This window comes from Oryctolagus cuniculus, chromosome 13 (assembly GCF_964237555.1).
Source record: "Oryctolagus cuniculus chromosome 13, mOryCun1.1, whole genome shotgun sequence".
In the NCBI taxonomy this organism is placed as follows: domain Eukaryota; kingdom Metazoa; phylum Chordata; class Mammalia; order Lagomorpha; family Leporidae; genus Oryctolagus; species Oryctolagus cuniculus.
Window position 1 is genome coordinate 21,036,118 of NC_091444.1, and position 24,139 is coordinate 21,060,256.

The following is a 24,139-nucleotide window of genomic DNA, read 5'->3' on the forward strand; positions in this document are numbered from 1 at the left end:
CTAGTCACTGACAGACAAGGCGTGTACGAAGCATTCAGTTTCAGAGAGAATATGAGTTTGCACGTCAATCAGTCTTTGGCTAACAAGGCAAGACGTCAAAAAGAAGGAAAGCCGCATACCCCATCAGTCCACCTCTTACGACGGAGCTGTACCATGCTCTCTCTGCAAACATTTGATTCCCAACCATGAGGACGACTCGGTGTAGTTCTCAAGGGCATTTAAAATTGAACGCAAGTGTCTACTTTGTTAGTGTAAATACTGCCTTTTGTTACAAGATCATTGAAACCCACTTTGTCCTCCAGCATTCATAACCTTGTATGAACATGAGGATGAATACTAACTGGAATCCCCATGTGTGCAGTCCTGTGCTTCCTCAATTAGCCACAAACTAGTTAATCCACTGCCTCTTGATGCCACGCTCTGAAATTCTGACTTTCGACAGAGGATACGCCCTTCTCCAACAGGATGGCCACTGTTCAAATTTCTCAATCATTTGTTTGGGAAACAGGTCCCCCTCAAAGTCGGAGTGTACGGGCAGCTGATGGGCCAAGGTAATCAGCTGTGCAGGAGAGCGCATTTGCTTTAAAATATTACAAGAAGTACACAGAGCACACATCTGGGTTGTAAAAGCCCTTTTATAAAGCCATTTTTAAACAAAACAAAAAAAAAGTTTACAAAAGGAAAAAAGAACAGAAAGAATAACTTGCTTCAAAATGTCCCCAAGAGAGAAAAAAATAAAGGGGACAATGCCAACATGCTCAACAGTAAAGGCTTCTTTTTCTTATTTTTTAATACAAAATACAAGCAAAGGATACACATACTTAAAACAGAGCTCAGGAGCGACACGCAGTCCTGGAAACCCTTCAATAAAAGCAAAGCAGGAGTTTGTTTTTTCTTTGTCTATGCAGATACCTACAGAGACTGGGATATGTAAAAATTAAGTATCACAAAAGACCATCACACGATTCTACCAATGCATGTTGCATCTAAAATTCACGAACATGGTCAACAAAATCATGTTCACTTCAACCCCATTTCATTTAAATTAAAGGAAAAGAACTTTTAAATAAAGTGGTTACATTCAAACTTTAACTTCCTTAGTACCATGCTGCAGATTTCAGCACTGTTAAGGTATTGCAAGAATGCCCAACCCTCTGGTGTCTGATCATGGATCTAGCAACACTGCAGTAAGAAGAAAGGGATGCTGTGTCGGTCTCAGCCCAAGGATTCCTCAACACACTTCGCGGGTTCCTCTTCCTCTCTTTTACCCTTCCTGCTCAGAACACGAGAGATCAAGGACGAAAATCAAGGAAGACTGGGAGATTTATAGCTGACAAAATGAAAAGTCTAAAAGATGAAGCAAGGCGATCATTACTGAGAACTTGGCTGCTGCTTAACCTGGCAAGTCTTAGTCTCCTTACATCTTACAGGAACTGGGTGAGGTTTGCTGCAACACGTTCATGGTAAACAAACTAAGTAGAGCTCTTATTTACAAATCTTGTAACAAATACTTCTGGAGGAAAAAAAGGAAGGAATTCACTAATTTCCAGAAGACAAAGGTTTAACTGCCAAACATATACAAACACACACACCCACACACACACCCACACGATACTTCAGGGGGTTTTATACATAGTATTTTAGGGCATAAACTGAGTACTGTACCCACACCCCATCAAAAAAGGAACAAAAGCATCCCAATTTTACCCTCCCCCCAGAATCTAGAAAACCCTCCCTTCACCCTGATGTACAAAGTGTATGCACCACGGTGGCATTCTACCAGCCACACGAAGCATGCTCACACAGATGTCACCAGTTCAGTCACTCCATTGGCATGGCAACAGGCAGGTTGATGGGATTTTTTCCCAATAGTGGTTATTACACAGTCAGCACCACTGTGAATTGTGAATTAGGCTGTGAAAACAAGTGCAACGTACAGATTTGGGATTAAAAAAGAATCACGTTGTATCGAGTTTACCTCAGACAAAAGGAAAAGGGACTGAGCCTGAAACTGCGCTGTAACAGCCTGAAATTCCAATATTCAAGGAACTCACTCTTCAAGTAAACACAGCTCCACTCACAGAGAGACAATTCTCTAACCTCAGGAACCAGCTTCTCTGATTGTGCCTGTCCCTTGGCAGGAAACGCGTATTACTTGTTCGAGCTTTTGAGGATCTCAGTCTAACACGATGACACCCATCGCTAGGTATCTTCGTCCCACTCTGTTCTCAACGCAGCCTCTGGGAGGGCAGCGACCAGCCCTGCCTCTGCGACAGCAGTGGTGGCCGTGATCTTTCATGACGCTTTCCCGTTTGCTCTTGGGACCAAATTCTACTCTTGCTTTCTACAACTCAGTTATCTTCTAAGACCCAGTAGTTGCTTGAAAGTTCACGGATTTAAGAAAGAAAAATAAAGTCTTCCATTTGGCTGATCCTCAATTCACAAGAGTGATTATAAACTTGAATTTCACTCCTGATTTGGTTTCTGTAAGAAAATGCCATATGAACCAGTCCCAAGAATTAAGTATTGAGCTTGAGGCTGAGCTGGGGCCACCCAGTTATTGTGAAAAAATCACTATCAAAGCTCTTTCAAGGGAACTCAACTACTAATCTTCATCACTTCCCTAAAGGATGACAAACCCATAATTTTCCTTTATGAAATAAGACACAGTGGATACATAAAGAGGGAAGATGTCTGAGAAAGCAAGACAAATCCACCATGCCGGAAATGAAGACATATCCTCTGGGCCCACACTCCATCAGTTCTGATCTGAGGTGAGGAGAGCTAGCAGCAGCAGCAATGTAAGGAAGAAGACAGAGCCGCCCAGCTCCGGAGGGGCTGGGGGCTGGGGGGGGGGGGGGGGGCGTGGAAACCAGAATCTACGTAGTGTCAGTCAGCACAGCTGCCGAGATCTTTGCACAGTCAACCTAGGGAACTCAGATAACACAAACAAGCACCTTCAAAGTTAATGTCCCACTTCCTGAGCACTGCAAAAGAAGACAGTGAATGCTACTGCCATTTCACCATAGGCACACTAGGAAAAGCGAGGACGTTCAGTCAGGGGGCGCCCGGGGCCGGTCACGGCGGGCTTTCAGCTACAGCGTGCCCTCACGTCACTGCCACTGCCACGCCTGACGGCCGAGCACCTGTTTCCAGTTGAGTCACAACTGCCTTCCGATTTGCATGCAAGCTTTGAGGGGGAAGACAAGATGTGAGATCATCAAGAAAAACTGTGGAGGAAACCAAAGCCATTCAGAGCCTTCTTACCTGGGGGGGAGGGGAGAATGGACACACACAGGTCCTTCTGTCCAGCCTACTACAAACAGAACACATCCTTCCATCTAATGAATTAATTTGTAAAGGGGTCCTAAAAAGAAGACTAACCCAATGCATACCAGTAACCTAGAAGATCCGATCACCTCTGCATATGCACGCATACGACAACAGATGTCAGAGCAGGTTACACCTTAAAGAGGCTGTTACACAAAACAAAACACAAATTGAGGCTGAAGTTTTAAAAGAGCCCTCGCCTTTAATCTTCATACACTAGAACCTAACAAAAGCCCAAATGTTACTAGGAATGTAAGACAAAATTATCAGCCCCTAAAAAAAAGAAGCCCACGGTGGAAACATTGGTAGGCTTTTTTAAAACTCTGTGAACACAGACCTGCTAAAAACAGAAACCCTGACAAACCCACTGGAGCAAACAGAATAATCTTCAACAACCTCATTACAAAGTCCACCACTGTAAACTGAGCCATCATGAAAGGTAATAGTCCCACATCCTATGTTCACATCCTGTGTTTTTGGCCATGTGACTAAAAACTCCCTACTTATCCTTTTACACTGCCACACAGTGTTTTTAAAAAAATCAAGAGTAAGAATGTTTTTCAAAGCATCTTAAAACCAGGGTCAAAATATTCCAGAATTAATAATCTTTTGTTCTAGGAAAACCTGCAAGAAAGCCACATTGAGAAAAACGCACTGTCACTTAAAAGACAGAAAGAAAACCACCTAAGTAGGATACTGAGGAAGCAAATCTAGATTAAAGAGAAAGAAAAAGGCAGAAGCTAAACTTCACTAATTTTTCAACACATTAGCATACTCGGACCCCTAAACCTTGCTTCCATCTGCTCATGGTATTAGGATGTGGAGGATTAAGCCTACAGATCCCCTGACTGCTTTCATAAGGCATGTAAAGTGTGTTATCAACTGCACGTTGGCTCCTAAAATGCACGGCTTCTCTAGTCCTGGTGAGTCCCAGTCTCCTGCTTTAAGTAACATGAGCAAGTAAGCAGGGGTTGGACCAACTAGAAAGAAAAGAGCAAACTGAATAATAAGGAAGCAGCGTTTAACACACTCCCATCAAGGAAAGGACGGGAAGTAGGTGAAGAACAGAGCCAGGAAAACACTGTCCTATACTGGAGCTTGGAGGCACTGGGGAGGGTGTGCAGGGTACTACGTAGCAGCAGGAAGCGGAGAGATGTACTTCCTCTGATGTTTCTATCTATAAAGAAAGGTAAGATTGGGGTATGAAACGGAAAATGGTCTATCCTCAAATAAAAACAAAGCATGGTTCTCACGGAATCTGAGTATACCTTTAACAGCTTAAAATAATTTGTTGTTTTCCTAAAGGAAAAATCTCATTTGTGACTGAGTTTCACATTAACTGGAATTTTATTTGCTTAAAACCTAAACATTGTCAGTCTGAGAAGAAATCCATTGTGATGTCTAGATTTATTTTCCATTTAAATTCTAGGGTGGGGTTTTCTTTTGATTCTTGGTTAAAATTTTATCCAAAAAAACAGGATACATACATACATATATATATATTTTTAAAACATGAACCATTGGAGGATGAAATATGAAATCAAGTGATTTCAGTTTTGGCGGCCCCTGATTTTTTAATTTAAGCTCCTTAAAGACTACAGTGAGATAAAAGATCACTGGCTCCGAGTCTCTCTGAGATAACTAGTGATGAAATAAAAAAGAAAACCCACACCCTTGAATAAAGTCAGGTAAGCCCACTCCCCACCCTCCCCCCAAGGTAAAAAATAGGAGTACTTTTAGAAACAATTCAGAATTCATCTCTATCTGCTACCTGCCTCATCAGGGGACATGTAAAGTCATGATTTTAAAGACAATTATACCTGTTTATATAGACATACAAATTCGAGATTAGATGACAACTGATTTTTTAAAAATTCCATCATTTTTAGCTAAAACCTTTCTACTTTTTTTTTCTTGGCTTACGTTCCACTTCAGATCATTTAGAAAAGAGCAGTTTCCATAGTGTTTATCTCCAATCTTATTGCTTTACAACCGTGGTAAACCTTCCTTTCAAAATAAAAAGATGAAGCAGCCAATCCAGTGATTAATTTGACATGGCTTTCATTGGGAAAGGGGCAGGGTGGCAGAGAAAACCGATGGACCAAAAGGTAACTTAAACATACAATGGTTTTCTGAGAGAGAGAGAGAGAGAGAGAGAGAGAGAGAGAGAGAATGTTACTGTCAACAAATGGAGAAAAGCACTGAAAGCCCATGAGTCAAGCCATAGCCAAAACCATGTTCTATCTTAAGTAGGTTCTCTTTTTTTTCCCCCTCTTTTTATCTTTTTTTAATAAAATCTCTCCCACACCGTCATCACTTTTAATCCTCCCCAGACTGGGCTTCATCTTCCGACCCTTCGTCCCCAGATTTTTCGGGCGGGGGGCTTGCAGATGTCTTCTTCTCTGGGGGGCTTTCCGGTTCCTCGTCTTCTTCTTTGGGAGAGGGAGTCTTTTCCTTTGATGCCTTGGAAGCTGTGGGGCGACCCACTTTCCCTTTGCCTTTCACTGGACTTGGTGTCACTGAAAGAAAAGAAACAAGTAACCATTCGGGGAGAATCAGCTACAAACGAGTCCATAAAAATCAAATATAAATACAACAACCCCGACGGAATAAACTCCAAGGCGGCCCTGTAGTGTCCCCGCCCCTAGAGAACGCCATGTCAGTCTCTAAGCTAGTCAGGCATAGACCGCAGGCTGCTGCAGGCGTTCCCAGGCGTGCTGTGGCAACCCCGAGGTGAGGTCAGCTCAGCGAATGCTCACCATGCAAAACTGCTGCTGCACCAGTCCCTGGTCTCCTCAGGGCTTAGGAACTGACAAGGTTTATGACAGAAGCTATTTCTGTTCACATTCAAGGAGCAGGTCAGTGGTGGGGCTTCAGCCTAAGTTAAGCTGCCGGGTAAGAAGCACACATCCCACGCTGGAGTACGTGAGAAGCCGAGGACACCTGGCTCCAGCTCTAGCTCCTGTGGCAGACGGTGGTGGTGGCTCAAGTAGTTCAGTTTCTGCCACCCATTGGAAGACCTGGATTGAGTTCTTGGTTCCTGGTTCAGCTCAGCCCAATCTTGGCCACTGTAGGCACGTAGGGAGCGATAGAAGAATTCTCTTCTCCCTGCCTATGTCTTTCTCTATCTGCCCCTCAAAGACAAAAAAACATGGGCAGGTGTTGTGGTACAGTGGCTTAGCCTGCCCCTGTGACACCTGCATCCCATACTGGAGTGCCTGGTTCAAGTCCTGCCTCTGCTCCTGATCCAGCTGCAGGGTAATGAGGACCCTGGGAGGCAGCAGGTGATGATTGAAGTACACTGGGAGGAACAGTTCCTGTTTCCTGGCTTTGACCTGGCCCAGGCCTGGCTGTTATGGCCATTTGGGGAGTTGGCAACAGACAGAAGACCCTTCTCTCTCTCTCGTTCGGCAGTGGCTTAATCTGTTGTACAACACCTGCCTCATTAGCTCTGTTACACAAAAAGCAAATCCAGAGGTATGATTTAATTAAAAAGCTAGGGCTTATATAGGAGAACATCTGGCAAAAATCATTAGGGCTCAGGGAAAAAAAAAAAAATCAACGTACATCACGAAGTTTGGTTTCATTCTGCTGGCACAGGGGATGGGGCGAAGATCACAATGTCATGTTACTGTAGCTCTGTGCATTTGCACACTTCCACTCTTCACCAGCTGCTGGGACTGACACTAATGGGGAAAGAAGGGCAGCAACAGCTAGGCTGGCACAACGAAGGGGCATCCCAAACCTTCACTGGGGATGGCAGTGGGTGCCAAGTGGAGGAAGTTCACCAGGCTCTAAGAGGGGCTAGAGTCCTGACTGGTATGTGATGACATTTCCAGATGTAGAAGACAGGTTCCTCTCAGATTTCTTGTAGTACTATTAAATATTGGGCAATCCTGAGGAATTTCTGTAGAGGAAAGCAGTGGTTTTTGAAAATTTTTAAAATAGCAATTTACTTATTTATTTGAAAGGCAGAATGTCAGAGAGAGGGGTCATCCATCTGCTGGATTACTCCCCCAAATGCCTGCCACAGCCAGGGCTGGGCCAGGCTGAAGCTGAAGCCAGAGACTCCATGTGGGTCTCCCCCATGTGGGTCATCACCCGCTGCCTCCCGGGCACACTGGCAGGAAGCTGAATCCAGGGCGAGCAGCTAGGACTTGAATGGGCACTCCAGTGTGAAATGCGGGCACCCAGGCAGAGGACTGACCCGCTGCGCCGCAACACCTGCCCCACCGCAGTCATTGAATTTCACTTCTGCAAAGCTCACCTGTGGCCTTTAGTCTGGGTTTAGGCATTTTCTTTTCTTTTCTCTCAGGTTTGGACTTCTTAACCATCTTTTTGTTTTTCTTTTTTGAACTGCCGTAGTCACTATCATCATCGTCTTCCATTAGGAAATCTTCATCGCTGCCGGAATCTTCTGAGAGGAAAGAAGAATTTCAACGTCCAACTTAATGTACATATCCTTCCAAGTGAACAAAGGGAAAGAGTGCTAAGAATGGTGGGAGGATGAGATTTGAGAGTTAAACACCACTGGATTCTATCTGCAACTGAGCCAACAGTTTGGTTGGAGCCGTCCCTTGCCCCACCTGCAAGCTGTTTATAGCATGATCTCATGTGAGAGTTCAATCGTCAACCGGTTTCAAGAGTAGGCTGAAAACAAAAAGGGATGACTTAATCTGAATAAAAACTGAACCCGTCAAATAACCTGTGGTTACACTAGCGTTCCCCAGTAGTATTGGTTGAGACCAGGCAAATGAACTGACCTGACCTGGATTTTTGGTCCAGCTATAAATGAATGAAACAATAAATTTGTACACAAAGCAAAAACACATAATTAACCTGAACCTAAGGAGCATCTAAATTCTGTTACCATCATTTCCTTTTGTGGGAGGCAGGTCAAAACACAAACCTCCATTACAGTACTTAGCATAACTGTAGCTCTAATCATTGTTCATTTTGTGCTTGAACACAGATGTCATTCAACACAAATGGTGGACAATCGTGAGACTCTCTGAACCTTCTAAAGTACTAATGGGTATCAGCCTTGAAGGTTCTAGTTGTAACATTTAGCATCTAGAAAATGCCAGACGAATAGAGGCACAAACGACAAGCACAATCAAACTCCCGAAGCACACAGGCGGCTGCACGTACTCTCCTGGAATGGCGCCTCGTCTTCCTCCTCTGGTTCTTCCTCACTGCCCACGTCCTCCATGAGCATCTCTCTCTGTTTAGAAGCTGCTTTTGATGCTGCCTGCCGCTGCTGGCGCACATTTTTGTGATCTTCTTTTTCATCTTCACTGTCCTCTACAATATCAAAGTTATTTTGATGCAATGATCAAAGCATTTTGCATTGGACAGCTGACTGTAAAGCAAACCCAGTAGCAAATATCGGATATAACCTGAGGGTTTATTTCATTCTACAAGGGTAAATTCTAGCTTTAAAAGTGCCCACAGCTAAAGTTCACAAAGAAGGAAGCGAAGTAAGACTGTATCCATTATGCATATAAATAACTTAGGCATGTAGTTTTAAGCAAGGAGATGAATTAAAGTGTGAAGACATGCTTCCTATAACATCCTTTAAACTCAATCATTATTTTGTCCTAAATTTTGTAATTACATTCAAAACTATTTCTACTGCTTTTAGTAGCCAAACTTGAAAAATGCTTGAAAACAGAAAGAATGGGGGCTGGTGTATTGGTGCAGCAGGTTAAGCCACTGTTTGTGATGTTGGCATTCCATATGGAGAACCAGCTACTCCACTTCCAATGCAGTTTCCTACTGTGCAGGGAAGGCGGTGGAGGATGGCCCAGGCACTTGGGCCCCTGCCACCCATGTGGGAGATGTGGATGGAGTTTCTGGTTCCTGGCTTTTGCTTGGCCTAGCCCCAGCTGTTGCAGCCATTTGGGGAGTGATCTAGTGAATGGAGACTGTTTGGTTTCTCTCTCTCTGATGCTCTACTTTTTCTTTTTTCCCTAAAGATTTACTTATTTATTTGAAAGAGTTACACATAGAGAGAGGAGAGGCAGAGAGAGAGAGAGAGAGAGAGAGAGGTCTTCCATCCAATGGTTCACTCCCCAGATGGCCACAATGGCCAGAGCTGGGCCAATGCGAAGCCAGGAGCCAGGAGCTTCTTCCAGGTCTCCCATGTGGGTGCAGGGGCCCAAGTACTTGGGCCATCTTCTACTGCTTTCCCAGGCCATAGCAGAGAGCTGGATCGGAAGTGGAGCAGCCCGGACTGGAACCAAAGCCCATATGGGATGCCGACACTGCAGGCAGCGGCTTTACCCATTATGGCACAACACCAGCCCCTCTACTTTTTAAAAAAATAAATAAACTCTAAGAAAAACAGAATATCTTCCAATGATCTTATTCTAACACATAAAACACATAAGCTCCAGAATGTCAAACTGCTAATCTTTACAATGAATGAGCTGTAACTGAAGTTAGAGGGAACTGGGAAAAATCTCTAAAACACATGTTTAGATCAATTAGCTCAAGACATTTCAACAAGTTTACTAAGTTACGTTGGGGGCAGGTGTTGTGGCACAGCGGGTTAAGCTGCTGCTTGAGACACCTGTATCCCATATGGGAATGCAGGTTCAAGTCCCGGCTACTCTTGGGTTTCCAGTCCAGCTTCCTGCTAATGGGCCTCGCCAGGCAGCAGATAAAGGCCCAACTACTTGGTTCCTAACTGGCTTTAGCCTGGCCTGGTCCTGGTTGTTGTAAGCATTTGGGGAATGAATCAGTGGATAGATTCCTTTCTTCTCTGTCTCTCCCTTTCTGTCACTTTGCCTTTCAAATAAATAATTAAAAAAAAAGTACTTTCACATATTATAGTCTATTGATTAACAAAGCTTTCAACACACAGTTAGTTGTGTTTGTGAATAAATTTGTCTAAAGGGCAGGCTGCCGGTCTGTTGCTCTAGAGTAAGGTGTTATTTTTATTAGTCTTTACCTACAGCCCTTTTCCTGGACTTTTTGGCTCCTTATTCTATATTAAGGTTTAGCTTTCACTCTTCAGAAAACACTCCCGGCCATGAATGCTGCCACGGTCAGTGCTCAAGTCATCACTTTCAATGCCAAAAGCCTCATCTAGAGACAAACAAAGAATAAAGCTGACCTTGGATGACACTACTAACCCTAAACCTACCTGGCTAGGAGCTGTGCTTAATATTAGTAGAGCCATTCACCTTGAAGCACTCAAAGAGGGAATACATGTAAGAGATCCAAATTAGTGTTCACAAGGCAAGTTAAAGTATAAATCATATCACTACAAGACCACTAGGTAGTACAAAAGGTTACTGTACTTTGTTTCATGCAGACAGCCAGATGCATGCCTGAACAGCAAGGACGACAAACAGCTCAGGGGACTGGAGTTAGCAGAAGCTCGTCTACCGGAGCTCCAGGAGCCTGAGCTGTGGTGCAGCAGGTTAAGCTGTGGCCTGCAGCACCGGCTGTTCCACTTCCAATCTAGCTCCCTGCTAATATGGCTGGCAAAGGCGAGGAAGATGTGGTCCCTGTACCCACATGCAAGACCTAGAAGAAGCCCCTGGCTCTGGCCTGGTCTAGCCCTAGCCACTGTGGCCGTTTGAACCAGCAGATGGAAGAGTTGTCTCTTCTCTCTCTGTAACTCTGCCTTTCAAGTAAGTAAATAAATCTTTTTTAAAAACAGTAAGTAGGCTGGTGCAGCGGCTCACTAGGCTAATCCTCCGCCTGCAGCACCAGCACCCCGGGTTCTAGTCCCAGTCGGGGCGCCGGATTCTGTCCCGGTTGCTCCTCTTCCAATCCAGCTCTCCGCTGTGGCCTAGTAGTGCAGTGGAGGATGGCCCAAGTCCTTGGGCCTTGCACCCGCATGGGAGACCAGGAGGAAGCTCCTGGCTTTGGATTGGCACAGCAACCACTTGGGGGGGTGAACCAACGGAAAAAGGAAGACCTTTCTCTCTGTCTCTCTCTCATTGTCTAACTCTGCCTGTCAAAAACCAAAAAACCAAAAAAACAAAAACCAGTAAGTAAATAAAGGGGTTCAAGGAGGGTAATGGCAAGGGAAACTAGGTCAAAACTAAACTGGCTGGGAGCAATATGGAACAAAATTCTTGATTTTTAGGAGAGTTAAATTCAGTCACTCCCTCTTTTTTACACTTCATTTCTCCTAGCATTATACTATATGGAGATAGATGTGTTATTCTATTCAGTTTGATGTCTGTATAAGGTAAGGTTTTGAATTTTGACTACATACAAGATAATAGATAGATACTTAAAACCAAAACAAAGCCCCAAAGTCCCACCTGGACTTTTTATTGAAGCAAACATCTTGGGGCAGGGCTCAAAATGAAGTGTTTTTGAAAGCTTCACAGGTGACCATAATAAGCCATAAGACTAAGCTAATGAGAATCGCTACCGGCTCTTTGAAGACAGGGATCTCTTATCTTGGTAATGCCAGTGTTTGCAATAGTGCCTAGCATATAAGATCACTTGCTGTGGTGTTTAAAGAACATGTGACTAGAACTATCCCCCATCCCAAGAATAACAGTTTACTACCTGCTGAATGAGAATCATCCTTCTTGGTCTTCACATCTTTTTCTTCTGAGTCCTCACTGTAAGGCAAAGGGAGAAAGTACATGCCATTTAGAAGTCTTAGATCAAAGCCTAAATGAAGACAGGCTGATATCTGACTTGAGAACACCAAAAACCAGTTCTTTTAAATGTTCAAACAGATGCCAAATGAAATTGCTTCTAAACATTTGAAGGAAATAAAGAAGGTATCTTACCACAGGCTGAAAATTTCTCACCTTACTCACAGAATATTCAGTAAAAGTATTTAGTTAAGAAAAATGTCTTCCATACATAGAGGCAGAGGATGAAAATACACACACATACAAATGAAATGTTTTAAAAGATCAAGGCATATCAATTATCTCCCAATAATTTTGGCTCCCAATATTTCTATGTATTGGTAACATCAACAAACTGATGTGCCTCACACCACGAGGAAAATAAAAGTGAGCTCGGGAATGCTCTACAAGGTTTCAAGGAGATTCAAAGTTCAAGGCAGAGTTCTGAAACAACAGCTTTTAAAGTCATAACCATACTCATGAATAAAAACTGTCTCTCCTTTCTTACACAGCAGGTCCTAGAAATCACTTTTCGGTATTCTCCATAATCTAGGACCACCATCAAAGGGCAAATTGCTGAACCCAAGAATCTTAAGCAAAAGGAATAACCAAACCTATTTCTTTATCAGCAATCAATTCTGAAGCCTGTGGCTTCATGCAAAACAGGCATCTAATTCACAATTCCAACACAGTGATGAGAAATTAGACTATTTTCTCTAGCTTCCTACTGTATTTATAGAGACTATTAATCCTTGAACACCACTACAGGAGGGTCAAGTGAAAGCTGAACATTTAAGTGAAACTTTACAGGAAAATCAACATAGCAATGCTCTGATAAAATACAAAAGACACTTAATACAGGTGGCAGTAACAATTGTATTCATCTCAATCATTCCTAACATTTAGGAGAGTAAAATCAATGAGATGTAATGAAGCAGCTCATTCTTAGGAGAAATATAATAAATGAACCCAATGAAAAATAGTATTAAATCAGAACAGAGATAAACTATTAAATTCAGGAAGACTTAATTCCTAACAGTATAATTTTGTATTATTTTTCCTCAAAACCACATTTCTAAAATTTTCTACCAAAGAAAATATCAGAGGTTTTCAATATAAGCAAATGAAACATGCTAGGTAAATGTACATATTTAATAGTGATTTCAGTGCCCTTAGCTTCTTTTTTCTCTTTAAAGATTTATTTTTAACCTTTATTTAATAAATATAAATTTCTAAAGTACAACTTCATCAAGATTCATTTTAAATTATCTTTATATACAGAAGATCCATTTAGTATATACCAAGTAAAGATTTGAACATTTTGCACCCACACAGAAACACAAAGTATAAAGTACTGTTTGAGTACTAGTTATACCGTTACTTCACATAGTATAACACATTAAGGACAGAGTGTCCTTAGCTTCTTAAAGGAACTAGTGAGAAATACTATTGCATTTCTTTGAACTGTTCATTTTTTTTTTGACAGGCAGAGTGGACAGTGAGAGAGAGAGAGAAAGGTCTTCCTTCTGTTGGTTCACCCTCCAATGGCCGCCACAGACGCTGCGCTCCGGCCGGCGCACCGCGCTGATCCGATGGCAGGAGCCAGGTACCTATCCTGGTCTCCCATGGGGTGCAGGGCCCAAGCACCTGGGCCATCCTCCACTGCACTCCCTGGCCACAGCAGAGAGCTGGCCTGGAAGAGGGGCAACCGGGACAGAATCCGGCGCCCCGACCGGGACTAGAACCCGGTGTGCCGGCGCCGCAGGCGGAGGATTAGCCTAGTGAGCCGCGGCGCCGGCCTGAACTGTTCATCTGTAACAGTATTATTTCAAAGTGGTATGGACTTTGAGGTCCAAGAGACATGATTTCAAAATCTGTCCACCTGCTGGGTAATCTTGGTTAAATCACCAAACTTCTCTAAGTTAACAACACTGAACCTAACAGAGGTGCCCTGAGAATTCAGTGATAATGTATGGAAGGTGCTGGTATGTAATATTCTCAAACGGCAGTACTCATCATCTTCACCACCATCAAAGTCTTAGAAATGTGCCGCACCAAGTGAAAGAAATATGAGCGTACACCTTCTTAAACAGAGGTAGAAGCTAAAATATCCTGGTCACTTGAGGCAAAAGCATAGTTAAAATTACAACTCACATGAATCCGTTTGTAAAACAAGGGAAAAGAAAACCATACCATGAGCTATCACCTCATCTCTGTTAGAATGCCCATCTGTTATTAAAAAAAAAACAAAGTAACATAGGCTGGCAAGCCTATGGAGAATTCACACACTATTGGTGGAAAGGTAAATCAGTACAGCCACAGGGAAAAAAGTATGGAACCAAGAAATAGAGCTGCCATATGATCCAGCCATCCCACTACTGGGTATACTCAAAATTAAATCAAATGTGTCAGAAAGATACCTACTAGACCATGTGCTTTGCAGCACTGTTCACAATAGCCAAGATCTGGAATCACCAAAAGGTGTTCACTACCAAATGAATGGATAAAGAAACTGTGGTGTGTGTGCGCGTAGATAGATACAGATAGATGCATATACTGGAAAATTAAAAAGGAAGGGCTGATGTTGTGGTGCAGTGTGTTGAACTGGATCCAGTGACACCAGCATCCCATAAGGGCACCAGTTTTGAGTCCTGGCTGCTCCACTTTCAATCCAGCTCCTTGCCCATGTGCCTGGGAGAGCAGTGAAGACGGCCCAATTACTTGGGCCCTGCACCCTTGTGGGAGATCTGGATCGGAGTTCTAGGCTCTTGGCTTTGGCTTGAATCTGCCCAGGCCATTGTGGCCATTTGGGCAAGTGAATCAGCGGATGGAAGATCTCTCCCCAACTCCATGTAACTACCTTTGAAGTAAATAAAATCTTTAAAAATTAAAAAAATAATAAAAAAGAGGACATCCTATCATCTGCAGCAAAATGGATGGAACTGGAGGACTCCGTGTGAAGTTTGAGTAGGCCAGACCCACAAAAACGAACACCACCTGTTCTCCTGCATGACGGGGAAGGAAAAACCTGCAACCACAGAATGGAGATTACCACAGGCTGGGAGGGGATGAGGGACAACAAGGAGTTTGGATAATGGGTACCAAAAATCAGAGTTAGAGCAAAGGAAAAGTTCCTAGTGTTACACAGCACAGTGAGGAAACTGTAGTTCACAATAACCTGGTATATATTATACTAACAAATAGAAGAAAGCAGCTCCAAACCTCCACTCAGAAAATAATGTTAGAGAAGGGGAAATGCTGACTGTCCTGTTTTTGATCAGCACATATTATATATATGCATTGAAATGTCACACTATAGCACATAAATGTGTAAACTTATAATTTTAAAAAATGGAAAGCAAGCAACAGCCAAACATGATTACATTATTAAACAAAGCAGAACTGATTATGAGCCAATAAAACCCAGCAGGCTACACAACTCGAGATCCCACAAGCTTTGGCTGATTCTGTCAGTGATTTGTGATTAAACAGGACAGCTCACTTTCCTTTGCTATCACTACAATGAAACTGTCAACACTAACTAGGTAACAAATGACACATTTAAATAATCTTTCCACTTATGTTCAATGAGATAGTACAAAAGCATTCCTAGAGATCGCCCGGATTTAGAATTAAATCTAAGCAAACATCATGCCTAGAAAGAGGCTAACCTCTAGACCAGAAGCACAGCCTAAGAGAATATGAAATATGCAAGACATTAAATGGGCAAGTACTTCCCAAATCTCTATGGGGATTCCAACAGTTTAGAGACCAGAGACTGCCCTCATTTCAGTGTAGTGACAGTGAAAACAGGAACAAAACATAATGCCTCTTACCTATCTTCCTGTGAATTCTTTCCAGATCGCCTCTTATTTTTAGCTTCTCGGGGAGATGACCGAATTTTCTTAGCAGGAGGGCCTGAATCTCTTCCATAATCTTCATCTAAATGGAGAAAGCTTCAAGTTCAGTTAACTATATTTTTACATGTTAAAATCATCACTATACTTACTGACAATTATTTCTCATACTATTTAAGTTTTTAAGTTTATTTATTTACTTATTTGAAAGGCAGAATGAGAGAGAAAAGAAAGAAAGACGCCAGTGTTGTAGTGCAGCAGGTTAAGCCTCTGCCTGCAATGCCAGCATCCCACATGGGCACTGATTTGAGACCTGGCTGCTTCACCTCTGATCCAGCTCCCTGCTAATGCGCCTGGGAAAGCAGTGAATATGGCCCAAGTGCTTTGGCCCCTGCACCCACGTGGGAAACCCAGAAGTTCCTAGCTCCAGGCTTTGGCCTGGTACAGCCCTGGCCAATGAGGCCATTTGGGGAATGAATCAACAAAGATCTCTTTCTGTAACTCTACCTTTCAAATATAGAGAAAGAGAGATAGAGATAGAGATATAGAGAATCTTCTTTCCACTGGTTCACTCTCCAAATGCCTGCAATAGCCCAGGGCAGGCTCAAGTCAGGAACCCGGAGCTGCTTTTGGGCCTCCCATGTGGGTTCAGGGGCCCAAGTACCTGGGCCATCATCTACTGCTTCTGAGGGTGCATATTACCAGGAATCTAGACTGGAAGCAGAGGTGAGACTTGACCCAGGTACTCTAATATGGCATATGGGATGTGGGTATCAGCTGCGCCACAACACTTAACCCCTTTCATGCTATTTAAGTGGTCAGAGCACAATTTAAGTCTTGGCTGCTACACTTCTGATCCAGTTTCCTGCTAATATGCACTGTGGGAGGCAGCAGATGATGGCTCAAATACTTGGATACCTGCTACGCACTTGGAGACCTGGATGGAGTTCTTGCTCCTGAATGTTGTAGACATTTGGGACTGAACCAGATGATCTGCTACTCTATCTTTCAAATAAACAATACCACCACCACCACCCCACACAAAAAGATGAGGGCAGGATTTTAGTTTCTTTCACATCAAAAAATTATTTATTTTTATTTAATTTGAAAGGCAGAGAAAACAGAGAGAGACGGCTAGACATAGACAAATGCATAAAGAGATTTTCCTCACAGGGTATACCCCAGCAGGCACTTGAACCATGTTCTCTGAAATGAGATATGGGTGTCCCAAGCAGAGTAATAACTACTGTGCCAAATGCCTGCCCCTTTCATTTTTTTTTTTCAGATTTTTTTTTTTTTGACAGGCAGAGTGGACAGTGAGAGAGACAGACAGACAGAAAGGTCTTCCTTTGCCGTTGGTTCACCCTCCAATGGCCGCTGCAGCCGGCGCGCTGCGGCCGGCGCACCGCGCTGATCCGATGGCAGGAGCCAGGTGCTTCTCCTGGTCTCCCATGGGGTGCAGGGCCCAAGGACTTGGGCCATCCTCCACTGCACTCCCTGGCCACAGCAGAGAGCTGGCCTGGAAGAGGGGCAACCAGGACAGAATCCGGCGCCCCGACCGGGACTAGAACCCAGTGTGCCGGCGCCGCAAGGCGGAGGATTAGCCTAGTGAGCCGCGGTGCCGGCGCCTGCCCCTTTCATTTTTAAAATTCTTTACCATTCTAGTCCTACCACCATACCTCTATTGCTGTATATTAACCCTCCAATCAGCATTATATTCCAATTTTTTTACATGTCAGCAAGTATCTCTTATCATTCTATAGCCTACCCTTTCTATTTGTAAGAGTTCCACATGGTCCAATATATTTATCTGAAAATTCCATACTAATAGGTTACATTACAAACATTTTTTCAAGTAACCAACCTAAGCTTTTATAATCCTAACACACAATTGCTATCATCAAGGAAATTACTTCTAACCTAAGTTATTAAATACATACTTTGGAAACTCTGGCTTTTGAGGAAAATACTAGTTTCAAAAGGCCTGTATGGGGACAGGATTGTGGTGCAGCGAGCTAAGCTGTCACTGGCAATGCCAGGATGTCATATAGGAGCACCAGTTCAAGTCCTAGCTACTCTGCTTCTAATACAGCTCCCTACTAATGCATATGGGAAAGCAGTGAGAATACCCATGTTCTAGGCCCCTGATTCAGACCTGGACCAGCCCCAGTCATTTTAGCCATATGGGGATGGAAACTCACTTTCTCTTCCCTTCAAATAAATAAGATCAATAAAACATTTTTTAAAGTCTTATAAAACTAAAGAAAATTACCCCACCTTACAAGGTGATTATTTCCAAAATCATGTACTGCACATTATATACAGTGTCTGGAAGTAGCCTGGAGCTTCAGCTATTACTAAAATGCTGGATACATTATAAATTCCATTATGGAATATCCTAACCATTAATAAAGATTTTTCAGTTAATTTGTAGTAACATGAAAAAGATACTCAAAAGTACAAGAAGATGGGGGAACAGAACTAAAAACTTTGTATCAAACCTTCAACTACAATTTTAAAAGAATAAAAAGGAGGGTGAAGGTGTCTGGCACAGCAGGTAACATACCACTTGGGACACCTGCATTCCATACTGGAGTGCCTGGGTTTTAGTCCCAGCTCTGCTTCCAATTCTAGCTTCCTGTTAACACCTCGGAGGCAGGACATACCGGTTAAAGTACTTGAGTACATGTCACCAATGGAGACCCAGATTGAGTTCCCAGGCTTTGTCCTGGCCTAGCCCTGGCTGCTGCAGGCATCTGGGGAGCAAAGCAGTGGATGGTTCTCTGTCTCTCAAATAGTAGAAAAAAATTTTTAAACGCAATGAAAGATAAAAGGCTAGGAGTTAACAAAAAGGTTAAAATAGCAATTTGCAGGGCCGCTGTGGCGTAGGTTAAGCCTCTGCCTGCAGTGCCGACATCCCATATGGGTACCGGTTTCAGTCCCAGCTGCTCTATTTCCCATCCAGCTCCCTGCTGATGCCCCTGGGAAAGCAGCAGAAGATGGCCCAAGTACTTGGGCCCCTGCACCTGACCCCAGCCGTAGCAGCCACTTGGGGAGTCAGCCAGCAGATGGATAATCTCTCTCACTTTCTCTCTGTGTCTCTGCCTTTCAAACAAAAAAGTAAATCTTAAAAAGATTTATAAAAAAAAAAAAAAAAAAAAGCTATTTGCTGGCTAAGAGACCCCTGTCTCAGTTTCCTTAAATTATAGTACATCCCAGGCCGGCGCCGCGGCTCACTAGGCTAATCCTCCGCCTAGCGGCGCCGGCACACCAGGTTCTAGTCCTGGTCGGGGCGCCGGATTCTGTCCCGGTTGCCCCTCTTCCAGGCCAGCTCTCTGCTGTGGCCAGGGAGTGCAGTGGAGGATGGCCCAGGTGCTTGGGCCCTGCACCCCATGGGAGACCAGGAAAAGCACCTGGCTCCTGGCTCCTGCCATCGGATCAGCGCGGTGCGCCGGCCGCAGCGCGCCGGCTGCGGCGGCCATTGGAGGGTGAACCAACGGCAAAGGAAGACCTTTCTCTCTGTCTCTCTCTCTCTCACTGTCCACTCTGCCTGTCAAAAAATAAAAACAAACAAACAAACAAAATGTTTTTTAAAAAAAAATAGTACATCCCACATTAACAGGATGTTCTAAGAAATAAATTATTAAAAATAAACATTTGGCCGGTGCCGCGGCTCACTAGGCTAATCCTCCGCCTGCGGCGCTGGCACCCCGGGTTCTAGTCCCGGTTGGGGCACCGGATTCTGTCCAAGTTGCCCCTCTTCCAGGCCAGCTCTTTGCTGTGGCCTGGGAGTGCAGTGGCAGATGGCCCAAGTCCTTGGGCCCTGCACCCCATGGGAGACCAGGATAAGTACCTGGCTCCTGATCAGCACAGTGCGCCAGCTATAGCAGCCATCTGGGGGGTGAACCAACGCAAGGAAGACCTTTCTCTCTGTCTCTCTGTCTCTCACTGTCTAATTCTGCCTGTCAAAAAAATAAATAAAGAAAAAAAAACATTTAGGACAATCCTTGACTATTTAGCACACATTCAATAAATGTTGGTACTACCTCTGGGAGATAGGATTACATATTATTCATTATTTAATTTTTCTGCATTTTCCAAATCTTTCCAAAGGATACATATTATCTTTTTAAAGTAAAGTTAGATTAAAAAAGAAAAAAACAGGAGCAGCCTTGTGGCATAGCCAGCAAATGCACCATCCAGACACCAGCGGTTCATATCCCTGCTGCTCTAGTTCCAATCCAGCTCCCTGCTAACGGTGTGGGAAAAGCAGAGGAAGATGGCCCAGGTGTCTGGGCCCCACCACCCACATGGGAGACCTGGAAGAGGTTCCTGGCTAAGCCCCAGCTGTTGTGGCCACCTGGAGATGAACCAGTGGAGGGAAGATCTATCTGTCTCTGCCTCTCCGTAACTGACTTTCAAAACAATCAACCAATCTTGGTGGCAGGGGTGGGGAACAAACAGTAAATGCATCTGGAAAACAGTAAGAGGATTAAGGATATATACTCTAAAGAACTTTTTACAGCTAAGACCACCCATTCTTTGAATTAGTTCACAAATCAAAGTTGTTTCACAAAGTAAACTCTCATCTTAGTTATTACTTTATTATAGAAAAAACAAGTACCCCCCAGGACATGTTTTGCTGCAATGGCAGGAAATACTGTAGGTAATACACCCTGTGTCAGGATTATTGGATATTTAAGCTGGTGACTCTTGTACTGGTCAATTTAAAATGTGCTAAAATCACAAAACTTACCTGCATCATCAGACTCTTGAAACTGTGAATAGTCAACGACCTTCCTATTTCTGCAAAAACAAGAGATTCTAATTACAATTATAAAAAATGTAGGATTTTTCTATCACAACATTTTATTTCATAAACAGAATTAGGACTCTCTGAAAATCATCCTTTAAAAATCACTTGCGATACAGAGTGTGTAAGCTTCTATCCACTAGTTCACACCCCAATACCCACAACCACCAGGGCTAGGCCAGGCAGAAGACAGGATCTGGGAACTCAATTCAGACATCCCATGTGCTGGCAGGGCCCCAGCTACCTGAGCTGTCACCTCCCAGGGTGTAGTTACAGGAAACTAGGAAGCTAGAATTAGAGGTGGAGCTGGGTCTCAATCCCAGACATTCAGATATGGGGTCTAGGCATCCCAACTTGTGTCTTATCCAACACAATGAATGCTTGCCCTGAAGTTATTATTACTTTTTTTAAGATTTATTTACTTATTTGAAAGGCAGAGTTTACAGAGGCAAAGGAAAAGGCAGAGGCAGAGAGAAAGAGAGACAGACAAAGGTCTTCCATCCACTGCTTCACTCCCCAAATGGCTGCAACAACTAAAGCTAGGCTGATCTGGAGCCAAGAAGCAGGAGCTTCCTCTGGGTCTCCCACACGGGTGCAGGGGCCCAGGCATTTGGGCCATCTTCTACTCTTTCCCAGGGCATAGCAGAGAGCTGGATCAGAAGTGGAGAGCAGCCAGGACTCAAACTGGCACCCACGTGGTATGCCAGCACTGCAGGTGGTGGCTTTACCCACTGCGTCACAGCACCGGCCCCTGACAAATTATTATTATTTTTAAAAAACATTTATTTATTTGACAGGTAGAGTTACAGTGAGAGAGAGAGAGACAGAGAGAAAGGTTTTTCTTCCGCTGGTTCACTCCCCTAATGGCCGCTACGGTCGGTACGCAGCGCCAATCCGAAGCCAGGAGCCGGGTGCTTCCTCCTGGTCTCCCATGCGGGTGCAGGGCCCAAGCATTTGGGCCATCCTCCGCTGCCCTCCTGGGCCACAGCAGAGAGCTGGACTGGAAGAGGAGCAACTTGGACAGAATCCGGCACCCCAACTGGGACTAGAACCCAGGGTGCTGGTACCACAGGCGGAAGATTAACCAAGTGAGCCATGGCGCCGGCCAGCAAGATCAAGTTTTAAGACTACAGCAGTTAAATGATAATGCATAAAATTATGGTAACACGAAGTTAAGCCTTACACAGAAAAGAAAAAAAAAGTTAACTGGTCCAGTCAAAAGATGTTTTTTATTGGAGTATACAATTTAAGAAGTATGAAAGCCTCAAAAGCTTATATATCCATCTTTGTTTTAAATGATTTTAAGCATTTCCTATCAGCTAAGGCAGCTATTACTATCTTGAAAAAAATCCCAATTCTGTTTCCCTTTGTATTCTAAATATAAGCTTAAAAATCTTCACCTGGAGATGTAAAACAACTTCCATTTTAGTATCCAACAACTTACCTTGCAAGGGCCTTGGATAAAAAAATGCACTGTAACTCTAGGGTTAAATGCACACAAGTGAACTGAATTAGAAATGCATGTTATCAACTACACTTACACTTGAGCAGAATATTCTTGGTTATACAGCTTATGTAAGATACCATTAATAGGGGCTGGTGCTTTGGCACAGCGGGTTAAAGTCCTGGCCTGTGGTGCTGGCACCCTATTTGGAAACCGGTTTGAGTCTTGGCTGCTCCACTTCCAGTCCAGCTCCTTGCTGATGTGCCTGGGAGGGCATTGGAAGATGACCCAAGAACTTGGGCCCCTGCACCTGTGTGGGAGACCTGGAAGAAGCTCCTGGCTCCTGGTTTTGGACTGGCTCAGCTCTGACCATTGCAGACACTGGGGGAATAAACCAGGGGACGGAAGATTTCTCTGTAAGTCTGCCTTTAAATAAATAAATAAATCTTAAAAAAAAAAAGATATCATTAATATTCAGACAGGGTGGTCAGAACAAGCCACAGCCCATGTTCTATCCTAATGTGCCAGGACAACATGAGGATGGGTGAACTCTGACCACGTGTTTGGGACTCAGATGTAGAAAGTACAGTGACACCCTCAGTTTCATGGGGGAAGAAAGGATATTAAGGAATTTCTCTTTGATTGCTTTAGCCTAATAAAACTATATACTTGCTCTAGCAAGTGACTAATAAAGATATCAGACTACTAGGAAAGTTCATTAAAAACATGACTATTAATTCCACTTACATCAACACTACCAAACTGTACAGTTACAAATGGTTAAGACAGTAAATTTTGTTAAAGTATATTTTTAATCACATAGAGACAATTTTGTATGACATTTTTTTTAAAAAAACCTAGTATTTTGGGGCTTGTATTAATGACAAAGGCCAGGAAAAACAGTACTACAATCAAAATGCAAAGAGGATCTGCATTATTTAGGATCATGTAAAACAGGACATGAGACCAAAGAAAGAAATGTATCCAGAAGACACAGTTTTAAACCTTAATCATTAATAATTACAGTACAGGTTGTAAACTTGCAGGGGTAATGATTCTGGTCTATCCCATGCTTGTGGGATGACAAGGAAAATGTAATTATTCAATTTCTGGGTGCCAAAGGGATAAACATGGGCCAAGAGACTATTTGAGGGGGCACGAGAATGGTATAGGGCACATCAGATGAAGAGCAATTTAATAAACTGAGAATACTGCACTTGCAACCAAGAAAACATTTTAGCTGCCTTGGGACTTTAATAAGAAGACAGTAGTAAAGGAACCTGCTTAGTTTTAGCAATGAGACTAAGTATAGATTCAACATCAAGATCTTTCTTTTTATTTTTCCTTTTCAAATGATTTATTTTATTTGAAAGGCAGAGTACAGAGTGAAAGAGAGGGAGAGACAGAGATCTTCCACTCGCTGGTTCACTACCCAAATGGCTGCAACCTCTGGAGCTGGGCCAGATCTAAGCCAGGAGCTTCTTCTGGGTCTCCTGCGTGGGTGCAGTTGCCAAGTACTGGGGCCATCTTCCACTGCTTTTCCAGGCCCATTAGCAGGGAGCTGGATAGAAGAGCAGCAGCTGGGACTGAAACTGGCACCCATATGTGATGCTAGGGTTGCAGGTGGCACTTAACCTGCTTAGCCAAGCACTGGCCCATTAATTTTTTCTTCCTTTCTTCTTCCCTCCCCTCCCCTCTTTTTTTCTTTCTTTTTAAAAAAGATTTATTTATTTGAAAGAGACAGAGAGAGAGAGAGAGACAGAGAGATCTTCCATCAGCTGGTTCATTCCCCAAATGGCCACAAAACCCGGGTCCTAAACCCGGAGACCAGAACTCCAGCTCGGTCTCCCGCATGGGTGGCAGGGGTCCAAGTACTTGGGCCATATTCTGCTACCTTCCCAGGCACATTGCAAGAAGCCAGATAGGCGATAGGCAGTAGAGCAGCCAGGACTTGAACTGGTGCTCTGATATGGGATGCCGGCATCACATGCAGCAGCTTAACCCACCGAGCCACGCCAGCCCCCAAACAACTTTCTACCATGTCTGCATCTGATGGCTGCGGTTTCCTTAGGCTATCACTGGA

General features: G+C 43.6%; 1 protein-coding gene across 2 annotated transcripts in view; it reads right to left on the bottom strand.

Moving 5' to 3' along the window:
* Window positions 1–617: 617 nt before the first annotated feature.
* The window catches only part of NUCKS1 (nuclear casein kinase and cyclin dependent kinase substrate 1), a 34,535-nt gene continuing 11,013 nt past the window's right edge, over window positions 618–24,139 (bottom strand). Inside the window, exons 2-7 of one of the 2 annotated variants that reach the window (XM_051821244.2) lie at window positions 20,556–20,605; window positions 15,779–15,884; window positions 11,869–11,924; window positions 8,482–8,634; window positions 7,598–7,744; window positions 618–5,849 (exon numbers count right to left, since the gene is read on the bottom strand). In XM_051821244.2, coding sequence (XP_051677204.1) covers window positions 5,650–5,849; window positions 7,598–7,744; window positions 8,482–8,634; window positions 11,869–11,924; window positions 15,779–15,884; window positions 20,556–20,605 — 712 coding nt within the window. In that variant the 3' untranslated portion in view covers window positions 618–5,649. Of the gene's footprint in view, window positions 5,850–7,597; window positions 7,748–8,481; window positions 8,635–11,868; window positions 11,925–15,778; window positions 15,885–20,555; window positions 20,606–24,139 lie in introns of both variants that reach the window. The other variant, XM_051821243.2, reaches the window with a different exon arrangement.